The sequence below is a fragment of the Brassica oleracea genome, chromosome C3, assembly GCF_000695525.1.
Source record: "Brassica oleracea var. oleracea cultivar TO1000 chromosome C3, BOL, whole genome shotgun sequence".
Lineage (NCBI taxonomy): Eukaryota > Viridiplantae > Streptophyta > Magnoliopsida > Brassicales > Brassicaceae > Brassica > Brassica oleracea.
Window position 1 is genome coordinate 27,567,235 of NC_027750.1, and position 13,105 is coordinate 27,580,339.

Consider the following 13,105-nt stretch of genomic DNA (forward strand, 5'->3'; position numbering starts at 1 on the left):
ACAAATCCACATGGAGCAACAGCTGCAGATGCTTACAGTTGGGAATTCACAAAGACCGGTCACTACACAGTCAAGTCAGGCTATTGGGTGCAGCTAAACATCATTGAGACAAACGAGCAAAAACAAAAGATGGATCAACCGAGCCTCGACGCTTTAAGCCAGAGAATCTGGAAACAAAATACAGGCTCCAAGATCCACCATTTTCTTTGGAAATGTGTTAACAATGCCCTCCCCGCAGCAGCAAACATGAAGCACAGACACATCACAAAGGATGGGCGTTGTATGCGCTGCTCAATGGAAAATGAAACAATAAATCACATCTTGTTTGAATGTCCTTACGCTCGCCTTGTCTGGGCACTATCTCCAGTTCACGCACCTGTCGATGGTACTATGTCCGACTCCCTATACTCTAATTTATGGCGTGTGATGAGCCTCCAAGATAGATATCCCAAGGAAGAAGCATGCGCTGATCTCGTACCGTGGCTGTTATGGCGCATCTGGAAAAACAGAAACGATTTCCTTTTCCAGGGCAAAGACTATGCAGCTCAAGACGCAGTCAACAAAGCCCTCGAGGACATGAAAGAATGGTTGGAGAGAACAGAGGAAGAAAAAAAGGAGGTGAAAAAGCCCACAGTAGACAGACCGCGAGTCAAATGGAAACCCCCACCAGAAGGTTGGATCAAATGCAATGCTGATGGGAGTTGGCACAAGAACCGGCAAAATCAGGGAGTTGGGTGGGTGAGTAGAGACTACACAGGTCGGATGCTGTGGGCAGGAGCTCGAAGGTTTCAGGGAGTGGGCTCACCAATAGAAACTGAGGCAACAGCGCTACAATGGGCAATCCAGTCGATGATTCGCTTCGGTTACAAGCATGTCCAGTTCGAAACAGATTCTCTGGTTCTGGCCAAGATGATTAATGGTAAGGAGGAGACATGGCCAAAACTGAAGCCAATCATACAGGAGATCACCCACTCCCTCTCAACAAACCGGAGCTACAGGGTCGAGTACTTTGCCCATGAAGGTAATAAAACAGCAGATAGGATAGTGAAGGAAGCTTTTTCTTTTATGAATCATGTTCCTAAGTTGTATTTTGTTATGCCAAGTTGGTTAATCCATGTCATAGAGGCTGATATGCCTTCTCTAGGATCAAACTATGATGTAGGTCCTAACAATGTTGGATAATGAAAGTAGATATTGAGCCAAAAAAAAAAAATGGGTTGGGCTTTCATAAATCAACAACACTTAAAGTCCAATACATCGAGCAGTAAAAGGAAGGAGAAACTTCTGTAATTTTGTTATCATATAAAAAGCCCTTTTGAGAAGCAAAAACAGATGCACTCGACTCAAAGTTATGCTCTTTCGTCCCTCTCGCCTGAAAGCCAGAGAAAAAGGCTTCTATAACACCTTGTTCTTCTCTAAATCCATCTACACCTCAGCTGCCTCCCTATTCCAGCTGCAGAAAACTGATGATCATGTTGTTGAACTTGGAATACACTCGTACGAAGAAGATGATGCAATAGAAGCAGAAGACCGTCGACGCAGTGTATAACTCATAGAGCTTACTGGAGAAGACGGGTACACAGTATCTGAAGGTGGGTGTATGAGAGCTTATCAGTTGCTAGAAGAGGTATCTGAGTTTGGTTTTTAGTACGTATACTTATAAGCTCCTAGTGGAGAGTATGCAAGGAACATGACACGTGCAAAGCAAGGAGTATTCTAGAGCTGCTGTTGAGGAAAAAAAGAAATAGATAGAACCAGAATCTGTGAACGTACTGGTCAGTATGCTTCAGGGAGATGAGTATACACTTAACACAGCTCGATGCTGTGACTTTAACTATACTATTATGCACGTTAGTTGTTCAAGCTCCACAAGGGAGATGAAGCTATGCGTAGATTGTTCAAGCTTCAGAGAGCTAAGATACTTGAATACTCAGCAATAGAAGACCAAAAAGCGAATAAATAGACTTACATATCTCTACAGTAACATTAGGGGAGACAGTGAAAATGGTCTTTAAGAGACATCAACCCAGACAGCTGTTCTTAACATATACAAAGACGAGCATTTCAGACAGAACAATCTATGACACTGAAAACAGAACCAACCATTGCAAAGTGCAAAACCATCATGGTATTAACTAGTTCCACCACTTTGCTGATGAGCCTGAGACTCCCAGAAGAGTCTAACAGTGGAATAGATAAGAGACGGCTCAGCCATCGCGCCATTACCATAGTCACCACAAGCCAACCTCTTCTTGATCGGAGGAATAAGAGTGATTCCAAGCTCATCAAGCGACAAAAGATGCCTCTCCGTAAAAGGATTGTTCCACATCAAAGTATTCATAGCCGGCGCAACGAAAAGCGGTTTGCTATAATCCCAAGCTCTTATGATACAAGTCAGAAGATTATCACACATCCCACCAGCTATCTATAAAGACACAAAAATTGAACAAAGTGAAGTGTGGTTTTCTAATGAAAACTTATAGATAAGGCTCCGAATGGTAACAGACCAAACCAAATAGCATTGCAGCTAATAGTAACAAAAATCTCTATCCGTAAATTTTTGTTACTATTATAACCGCAACCCTTAGATTGTTTTTTTTACCTTGGCTAAAGTGTTAGCAGACAAAGGAGCGATGACCATGACGTCAGCCCAGCGTCTGAGCTCGATGTGAAGCACGGGATCGCCGATCTTGTTCCAGCTCGACCACTCGTCTTCGTCGGTGTAGAGAGTCACTTCCTGTGGGAGAGAGAGCTTGTCGAGGAAGTGGAGAGACGATTTCGAGACGACGGCTCTCACTTCCGCCCACTCTGTGAAGCAGTGGCAGAGGTTGCCGAATTTGATGGCGGCGACGCTTCCGGTTGCTGCGAGGAGTACGCGGGGCTTTCTAGGGGAGAGCTGCACTTCCATGTCTTCTCTGTCTCTTTTCCCGTTCTCCATGGCTCTTTTTGAAAACCCTTACAGATCTGAAAATTGGAGAATTGAGGAAGATGATGGTTGATTTAACCCATACCGAACCGAACCGATCTATTCATTTATTGGTTATGTACCGATTGGTACGTTTTAAAATTAATTCTTGTTTTGTTTGATAATCGGTTAATTCAGTTATCGTTTTTTTAAGTTTCCGATCAAACCAGTTTATACCAATATTTCAAACCAAACTGGTATAGCAACCGAAACTACACATACTTAATCGAATTTAACCAAAGAATCTGAAATTTCTTCGGTTTGGAAACGAAATTAAACAAAATCGAGACGTAATTTGTTTCGGTTCAGTTGGAGTTTTTCAACTTTGGAATCAACCGAAAACTGTATTGCTTGACCCGACTAAACCGAACTAGCCTAATCAAAATGTTCGAGAGAGAGAGAGAGAGAGAGAGAGGACAACAATCATTGCTCTTTCTCTGGCTGGTCAGATGGGCCGTAAACTACATCTCTGTAGGCTTTATACCTCTTCTATGGACTTTATATCGACATTTTCTTCTTTGATATTACGATACAATCGCGCAACGTATCAAATTTGAATTTTGGTGTTAGTATTGGGTTGCATGGAAACTCCTTTCTAGGGTTGTCTTCGGTTTTAAATAAAATTTGGATACGAAATGTGTTGAAAATACAAGGATACGTGTTTCATAGAATTCGAAGTTTAATTTCTACAGTTTGCAAAAAAAAAAAAAAAAATCAAATTTTTTAGTTATACTATAGAACGTATATTTGTTCCGGATCATTTATATTTCATTGTTATGTTTAAAAAATATACTTCAGCATCTATGATTTTAATATATAGCAAAATTTTATAAGTACATATATTGATATGTTTAAATAATTTATAATTATTATTTTATTAAATTTTATTCATGATTTATGAATTTTAACCCATTTTAGTAGTGAATGATATTTTAAATTATTTTATTAATATTTTATTATTTTATATTTAATTCATATAATGCTTCTATTTTAGTCAAACATAATAAATGAAAATATAAAACCAAACCAAGTGTCATATTATATTTTAGTCAAACATAATATCATAAATATAATAACATTTAAAATGAAAAAGGAAATAAATCCAAGTCAAGTTCCATATTTGTTTTTAGTCAAATATAATATCACGGAAATATAATTTTAATTAAATAAATATATTGGAAAATAAAGAAAATTAATTCAAATCAAATTTTCAAATTTTATATTTAGTCAAAAACTAAATTATAATATGTAAAATAAATACAATTGATCCTAATTAAAATATTAAAGAATAACAAAATAAACAATTAAAATTTTAACTTATCTATTGTTCTTATTATCGTCAATATTATTTTAATTTTATTAGTTCCTTAATTGTAGTTTTTTATTTATTTGGTTTAACTTTTTATTTCATCATTTTCAATTTGTTTCTTTGCTGTTTTATATACACTTTATTTTCTTTGATTTTCCATATAACAAAAGTTAAGAGCCAAAAATAATATACTTTCTAGTTTCTACTAATCTAATAGTTCTCGACTTTGGCGAAACTATATTAAAACTAGATTCTATTTCTATAATTTGAATTGGATGTTTAATGTTTCATTAAATATTTTACTAATATATTTTATATTTAGAAATATTTTATTTTCGTATATTCGTTTTAGTTTCTATGCAATCTTAGTTAGTATGTAATGCCAAAAATATGTTATATTTTGGTCTAGTTAAAAACAGTTATAGTGGGTGATCGACAATATTTTAGAAAATTATTCTTCTTTCTATAAAATTATCGTAAACGCGATTGAGAAAATTATGTAATAGTACACTAAACAAATATGTACCATTTTAATACATAATTTCTTACAGACATGAAATAACAGATTAACTATTTTCCATTTTAATTTACCGATTAATGTATCCATTCTATGATACATCACAGATTTAGTACTAAAATGTTATATAATAAAAATTATTGGTGTCGGAGAAAAAGAACATTATGTTGCAGGATTTTGAGTAAAGTTTTATCTAATGTAGGCTGATCATGATAAAAGTTCTATATGTGAAAAACCCTTTTATGATTAAATATTCATGCTCAGTTGTAAAATAAACAGGCGATTAAAAGTTAGATGAATTAAATTTGAAAAACATGTTAGTATATCATTTTGGATATACAAAAAAACTCATTGATTATAGTACTTGGAGTACACTTGATGTATTGTTACGGAAACATTTCTCAAGATCGTTAGGTTGGAACAGTAAGCACCCAGAATTAATAGACGACTTAATGTCTACAGTTTTAATTAACATTTCATTTAAAGAGCAACTACGTTAATATAAAGAGGTCAAAGGGAGTGTTCTAAAAGACTGAAACAATTGTTGCAACTTGGCCGAACTGTTTCAATGGTTGATGTTTCAATGGTTGATGACTTCTCTATGTATACCGAAGGACTAAAGTTCAAAGTGAGTTCAAATGTAGCTGACTATTTGATTAAAACTAACTGTAGACATGGAAAAGATACGAAGATATTACTAACAATAATATCAAATTAAGATTCGACCTCAGTGAACTAACATATTAAAAAAAAAAAAGCAGAATAGAAAGAAAGAATGGAGAAGAAAAAACTTAGGTTGATAAAAAGAGAAAACATCCAACACTGGAAATATCCATAGACAGAAACAAACTGACCAGAGCATCAAAAGGTTTTGTCTCTTCTCTAGCAAACTATTAAAAATAAAAATGCCTTACAGGCTTTATTCGGAGACGATCCAACACCCAAATATTAGAAGAACACCATAACCACAAACACCAAGGCTATGTCTACGCTGTTTTGTTGGACCGTTACTTCAGAAATCAGAACATATCTTCATCCATTGCCTCAGCTTCTGTATTGGGCTGAATCTGGGGCAGGATCTGCGGTTGGGACTGGGTCAAGGGCAGAGGCTCAAGGTCACGCAGAGGTTCAAGCTCAAGCAGAGGCTCAAGCTCTGGCAGAGGCTCAAGCTCAGGCACAGTCTGAGGCTCAAGTTCACGAAGGATCTGGGGTTCAGGCTCGGTCAAGGTCAGGGTTTGAGGCAGAGGCATGGTCTGGGGCTGAGGATCGGACATGGTTTGGGGTTGGGGCTGGATCAAGGTCAGGGTCTGAGGCAGCGGCAGCGGCAAGGTCTCGGGATGAAGCTGGGGCGAAGTCTGGGGCTGCGGCTGGGTCAGGTTCTGAGGCTGCGGCTGGGTCAGGATCAGGGTCTGGATCTGTGCTTGTTCTCCTCCTCCTTCGCTTCCTTGTCCAAGTTCCATTCCTTGTGTTTCAGTTTCCATCTGTGGTGCTGCCTCCTCCGGCTGTACTTCTTCCATGGCATGTGGCTGGTTAGGGCTCAGGGTTTGGATCTGTGCTTGTTCTCCTCCTCCTTCGCTTCCTTGTCCAAGTTCCATTTCTTGTGTTTCAGTTTCTATCTGTGGTGCTGTCTCCTCCGGCTGCACTTCTTCCATGGCATGTGGCTCCACAGTCATCATCTGTATCAGTCCTTCCAGCTCTTGTGCAGCTTGCGCCACAGCCAGATTGTCCCCAGCAATACCAGCGTCCAGCACATTCAAGATCTCTTTTACTTTCTCTCTCTGAAACATTCAAAGACCAAAACCAAACATAAGAATCATGAATTTAATCTGAAAAGGTATCAACTAAAGACAAGACTGATTATTATAATCAACTAAACATACAGCAAGGTCAAGCTTTCTCTTGAGTACTCCATGGCCGGCCTCTTGGATAGTCCCAGTAGCCCTCGTGACTGGCCTTGGTATGTCCTATATAGTTTAATAAAAGTAAAACAAGTTAGATATAAGTTCAGCTAATTCAAGACAGACAATAATGGTTAAATAAGACAATGAAATAATGCATAAATGATTGCAATAAAGAATACAGGTACAAGAAATAAGACTATGACAAAGCATAAAGCGAAACACCACCAACTATTGTGTTAACTGTCCTTGTCCAAATGAAAAATAAAATAAAAATAAGAACTAAACACGAATATAATTAAAAAAAAAACAAACTTCGGAAATTAGTCAGGTTTTAGGTTCTCTCTTTCACTGTCGGAAACAGACAAAGACACCAAATGATTGCAATAAAGTACGAAACCTTTAAACTTCTAACCTAGATATTGCGAATCTACCTCAAAAAAAGAACACAAAGATTCTGATATAGGGATAAGATATTATTACCTGTATGGGTCTACCTGCGGTACGTCCTCGTCCACGCTTAGGTGGACGTCCTGGTCCACGCTTCATCACGGCCGCAACCGCCATAGCTTCTTCACCAGCTGGAGCAAGGGTGGCGACTCCGCCAGATCCACCTCTCATTAGCCTTTCAGGACGTCCGGCATCGTTAGCGGCGACAGGAAGCATAGAGTCAGGAGCCGGGACAGATATGGGCTTCCTCTCTCTCCCTGAAGCTCTACAACTCATTGGCCAGCCCCTTCGTTTCATCGTTACAGCCAGATTCGAAGCTGGAACGCTCGGACCAGATCCGTCTTTCCTTGGACGACCAGGGCCTCTCTTTGCCGGCTCCGTGACCACCGGGGAAGGATTGGTCACAGGCAACTCGGGTTGCTCCTCCCCGCTTGGCTGGACAGCGCTGGGTTCAACATTGATGGATGGTTGCAGCGCTTGTGAGATTGGTTGAGCATCAATGGGTTGTTGCTGTTGTGGAGCTTCGGTCTTAGGCTTTGGTGGACGTCCACGACCTCGCTTCAGAGGCTGAGAAGCCGAGCCAGAAGCAGTGACAGCCAGCATATCAAGCGAACCGGTGTTGGTCGGAGGGATCTCAGATCCGGAAGCCACCACCATATCAAGCGGACCGGTGTAAGTCGGAGGAATCTCCGATCCGGAAGCCACATGACCCGCAGCCGCCACGTTCCCCGGAGGAGAAGAGACAGCAAGCTTGTATGATTTCTTAACCATAGTGAGAATGCCACTTTTCTTCATGACCTCGAGATGGTGAGTCATCAAAGCCTCATGACCATCAGGACAATTAGGGTTCAACATCTGGACGTACCTGGAGATTGCCCACTTGCTGGAACCCTCAGGTTCGTTCAACGCCACAACCGCGTCGTAAATCATCTGGATAAAGAGAAAATGTTAGTAAATTATTACAAAAAGACCTATCATAATTGAGTTGAAAGAAAAAAGACTTTAGATCTGAGCCTACGTCGGTGTAAGGACGGCGGTTTGAGGAAGGCTGCGCCGGAACAAGAGCTGCCTCAGAAGCAGCATCTGGCTCACCCTGTGGCTGAACCACTGGCTCAACTTCTGGCTGAACCACTGGCGCAACTTGTGTCTCAACACGGTTTGATTCGTTAACAGTTAGTGCATTCGGAGCAGTGGCGCTCTCGGGGACATAGGTGCTGGCGATGGTGGTAACGTCAAAAGGTTGGTGAGAATCAGATCGATCCATGATATCTTTTTTGTTTTTGAGAAAAAACAATGAAAAAAGCGGCTGGTGCGATTTCGTTCTTTTCTTATCTCACTCTTGTGATTATTGTTTGCTTTGTGAATATAAGTAAATTATTGCGGTATAAATAGGTAAAGTTAGCCTGGTTTGAGAGGCTGAGGATGGACGAGGTGCAAGATTATGATATGGTAGAAAATGGTATTGAAGTGTTAGCGTTGAATAACATTTACTTAATGATATTACCTTATGCCTTGACGTTTGACTCGACAGATTTTTTTCTATTTGAGTTTTGTAAAGTATTTCTTACTTTTTGAACTTTTTCGATCCAAGAATTCTAAGCAAATAATTAAAATATAAAAAAATGCCGCCAAGATTTTAACAAAGACCCGCCTAGATTTCAGTGTATACAATTTGTAAAACAAGCATATATTATCTCTTAAAAAGACAAGGATATATTCTCTTACAAAAACAAAGATATCATTTTCTGTCTCATACATGAACTGCAGCAATTGCCAGCAAACATTCATTGTTGCACTAAGTTACCTATGTAACAAACTCCATTAAAGAGCGAATGATAAGCAAATCTAAAGGACGGCTTCCATAAGTAGGTCTACTGATTGAATTACTGTACATCAGTATTGATGCTCAGAAAAAGTGTTAGGGTATATATTTGTTCTTTTGAAACTGTCATATTTTTTTATCATGATTTGTGCTTCATCCCAACAATACTTATACATATACTTGTTAATTAAGTTTATATGCATCAATGATAATGTCAAGAAAGGTGTTATGTAATTTATGTTGGAATGTGACCGACACCAACCAAAAAGAACAAAACTAAATGATAGGAGGGGAACGTTAATTAATAGTGGTACAATGAAACTGAACTAACAAAGCAAAGAAATAAGAGCAAGTTTGGTTTATAATGTGACACAAGTGTGTGAGGTTCACACAAAAACTCTAAGCACAACGCAATGGATGACTAGTATCCATGAAAAACTCAAGACTAGTTTGTTACTCAAGAGGAAAAAGGCACAAAGGTAAAAAGCAAAGAAGAGCACTGGTGCATCAAAAAACTTAACACTTGAACTAAGTGAAGACTAAGTTGGATCCCATGAAGGGTCCAAATCAAGTGTAACTAACACTTCATCTCAAGAGAAAAAAAAAAGCAAGAAGAAGAGGAAGAAACTTGCCCCTGTGGATTTTTCTCTCTTCCTAAGATCATATGTTTGTGTGTGTGAACAACAAATCCAAAAGGCTTCAATAATGTGTAAGGCACAAATTGGTAATCATTAACGGGTCAAGTATGTGTTGTTGAAGAAACTTATATAAAGCTAAGGAGAAGAAAGAAAATGATAAGAAGATGAGGGTGAAAGTTGTGATTCTTTATTTTTCAGAGTGATATTTTATGTGCAAGTAGTAGACAAGTTGCTTTCTCCTTATGAGTGTTCTCTCCAGCAAGCTTAGTCACATGTTTCTATCAGGTATAACTACCTTATTAGGTATGTGAGAAATGATGTAATTAGGTGTAACTGTCAAAGTCTACGAGATTAAGTTCAAGCTTTATGTTTGTAGAAATATGTAAGCTTGTCTTCTTAATAAAATTAGCAGCTCTAGTTGAGCTTGTTCACCAGAAAATCACTCTCCATGAAACTTACAGTTTGATTTAGTTCTTCTTCTTTGCTTATTTAGCTTTGATCAAACACGGAAACTATGTTCTTACACTAAAAGTGATCTCATACTCTTTTGTTTCTCACTTGAGTCAATCATATTATCATAAACTGATTGATTGTGTGCTCGCTCATTCATTCTCTCAAATACACTACTCTATGTGTGTGATATTCTTTAGTTCTCTCTTAAAGATAGCTCACCAACAAACACTTATAAATTTCTAGTTTACTTTATTTTGTGTTCATCTCAAAATCACCAACTTTTTTTGTTTCATGAGCTTTTTCTTTGGGTGCAACTCTGTAAGCTTATTTTCTATCTAATCATCTCTCACACTCTCTCATATTCTCCTACTGCCATCAATCCTTGGATATGTGTTTCTGACTTCTCTAGATCTGAGTTGTAGCAGAGATGTGTTGTCTAAACGCTAACATGGTATCAGAGCCATGTATTCTCATTTCAAACAAATTCTTGATATATATTCTTTATTGTTTCCGATAATATACATATGCATGTACTTATAATTAAGTCACTAGATTTTGATCGACGCTTCGAAAGCGTAGGTTTTTTTCCTATATAAACAATTTAATATGAATAAGTATTTTGAAATTGTTATATATTTATGTTACAAAATCGTATTATATTGAACAAGCGAATAACTATTTAATTTATGAATTATTTTATTTAAAATTTCTGAACGTACACTCTTATGTAACTATTTTTAGGCATGGTATATTATCCGGACCCGAGAAACCAAACCAAAATTGACTTGAAAATACAGGTTTGGTTCGGATCCGAGTCCAGGGTAAATTACCTATTGGGTATTTTTTTAGACATGCGAGTTTCGGTTTGAATCTGGATCGGGTCTCGGTTTGAATTTGGATCGGGTCTCGGTTCGAGTATAGGTCCTACTCGAGACTTGACAGGGTACCTAAAATATCTATAATATTTTGTGTATATTAGGTATATTTGGATATTTCGAATATGTTTTATGTATTATGAATATTTTTAAAAGTTTTGGTTTGGTTTTAGGTATAGTTTCAGTTTTTGAATAAAATTTCAAATTTTAAAAATATATTTTGGTATTCAGATAAAATTTTGAGTGTGTTTTTTGGTTCCACCGGCAAATTTGGGGTTAAAAACAAATTTTGGGGGGGAGAGGGGTGGAGTTTGGTATTTGAAGATTTTTCGGGTATTTGTTTAGGTATTTTTGAGTTTTCAAATACTTCAAATCTTTTTTGGGTCTTAAATATCCGGACCCGAAAGGAACCAATCCGTACCCGAACCCAAGATCCGAATGCACATGTCTACTCTATCTCTCATTATATTTTGTATGTATTTTAAAAGAGTTATATTTGTTGAGTTGGTGAAATTTAAGATTTTCTTGGCATATTTTTAGCTAAATTAAGAGTATAGATTTATATGGTTTATAATAGTTTTAAATTTTCCTTAAATAACAAAATTTATTATAAATACTCTTTATAAAAATCAATTTAAAATATGTAGAGAAAAGTATATCACATGAAATGCGGAGTAATTTTATAATTCAGTAAAAATTATTTAAAGTGTTGTATAATTAAATTAATTAATGATATGACCAAAAAATAATTATGCATGGGTGAACAATCTATATGTGATATGGTGTAGAAATCTATATATGTAAAATGATATTAATGATTAATTAAATAATAGAGACAAATTTAAAATTAATTTGATTGATTGCAAAATTAATTTCTTAGATATTGTAGGTGTAAATATTAGGAAAGATTATATTTTATTAGTATTGATATATATTTTTTATTGATTAAGGTAAATACTGTTAGAGAAATATATGATAACATATTGTTAATCTAAATTTAAGATAAGTCCAAAAATATTAGTAGTCTAATGAAATGGTGTAACAAACTTGTATAGATAGATTCTTTTAATGTTTCTCTTTTAATAGTATAGATATAGATAGATAGGGGTGGGCGTTCGGATACCCGTTCGGGTTCGGGTAGGGTATTTCAGATTTTTGGGTATTTCAGTATAGAGATAGAGAACCTATTCGGGTATTTCTGTACTTCGGGTCGGGTTCGGGTATTTTTAGTTCGGGTTCGGTTATTTGAATCGGGTTTGGATATTTAGATTTTAAAAGAAAAAAATTATTTTTTTCATTTTTAAGTTTCTTGTATTTAAAAATATAGATTTCGCTTAACTTATTTTTTTGGAGATAATATTTCAAAAACAAATGGATATTAATTTGGGTATTGTTTTCAAACTTTGAATGTAACTTTTGTTAATATTTGAAACAAAAAGTTTGAAATGCATTTTAAATGAATATCAAATCATTTTCTCCATAAATTATATATATATACTTATGATCTTGAAGTATGTGTAACATCAATATAAATATTTTAAAAAAATGAGAGATGTAAACTAGGAATATAAGGGTAAGTATATATATGTTCGGTTATCTTCAGATATCTATTCAGGTTCGGACATTACCCATTCGGGTTCGGATATCCAATCTCTCCTAACTTAATATCCGTTCAGGTATTTTACTACTTCGGTTCGGATTTCGGTTCAGGTTTAGGTTTTTCGGGCCGAGTTCGGATGTGGCTTCAGGTATCGGGTAAAGTGCCCACCCCTATAGATAGATGCATCACTAATACTGAAAAGAAAAGTGATATGTAAATTGTTTTAAGATTATTATATTTTGTATTACTCTCTGATGACATTTAGTAATGAAGTATTGTATTTGTATAGTGTAGCTCACATAATAGTAATATATTAATATAGACCATAATACAAATAGCATTACTTTTGAGTTATCAAGAAGCTCAATGATATGTTTGAGCATGTCTCTGATGCAACGAGGATTCTAAGAGAGATCAAGCTTCTCAGGTTGCTAAGGCATCCTGATATAGTTGAGATTAAGCATGTTAGGGCATCATTAATGCTGAAACCCTTTCAAGGTTTCACTACAAGAAAACACTGGCTTTACAACGAAGTTTTACGACGAACATAATTCCTCGTAAATTTACAAGTAGATTAC

General features: G+C 36.5%; 2 protein-coding genes across 2 annotated transcripts; both read right to left on the bottom strand.

Moving 5' to 3' along the window:
- Positions 1–1,937: 1,937 nt before the first annotated feature.
- On the bottom strand, positions 1,938–2,978 carry LOC106331705 (phosphopantothenoylcysteine decarboxylase). The gene is made up of 2 exons (XM_013770106.1): positions 2,603–2,978; positions 1,938–2,425 (listed from the first exon to the last, which is right to left on the bottom strand). Exons 1-2 carry the CDS (start codon positions 2,936–2,938, stop codon positions 2,132–2,134), a joined length of 630 nt encoding a protein of 209 aa, XP_013625560.1. The 5' UTR covers positions 2,939–2,978; the 3' UTR covers positions 1,938–2,131.
- Positions 2,979–5,596: 2,618 nt separating this feature from the next.
- Positions 5,597–8,478, bottom strand: LOC106333042 (apoptosis-stimulating of p53 protein 1-like). Its single transcript, XM_013771525.1, has 4 exons — positions 8,158–8,478; positions 7,173–8,069; positions 6,672–6,755; positions 5,597–6,569 (listed from the first exon to the last, which is right to left on the bottom strand). The coding sequence occupies exons 1-4, from the start codon at positions 8,401–8,403 to the stop codon at positions 5,811–5,813; spliced, it is 1,986 nt and encodes a 661-aa protein (XP_013626979.1). The 5' UTR covers positions 8,404–8,478; the 3' UTR covers positions 5,597–5,810.
- Positions 8,479–13,105: the final 4,627 nt, after the last annotated feature.

Coding starts and splice junctions, on each gene's coding strand:
- LOC106331705 (XM_013770106.1), bottom strand. CDS start 2,938: ATGGAGAACGGGAAAAGAGACAGAGAAGACATGGAAGTGCAGCTCTCC. Junction 2,426..2,602: donor CTGCTAACACTTTAGCCAAG/GTAAAAAAAACA, acceptor GTGTCTTTATAG/ATAGCTGGTGGGATGTGTGA.
- LOC106333042 (XM_013771525.1), bottom strand. CDS start 8,403: ATGGATCGATCTGATTCTCACCAACCTTTTGACGTTACCACCATCGCC. Junction 8,070..8,157: donor ACCGCCGTCCTTACACCGAC/GTAGGCTCAGAT, acceptor CTCTTTATCCAG/ATGATTTACGACGCGGTTGT. Junction 6,756..7,172: donor CCGCAGGTAGACCCATACAG/GTAATAATATCT, acceptor TAAACTATATAG/GACATACCAAGGCCAGTCAC.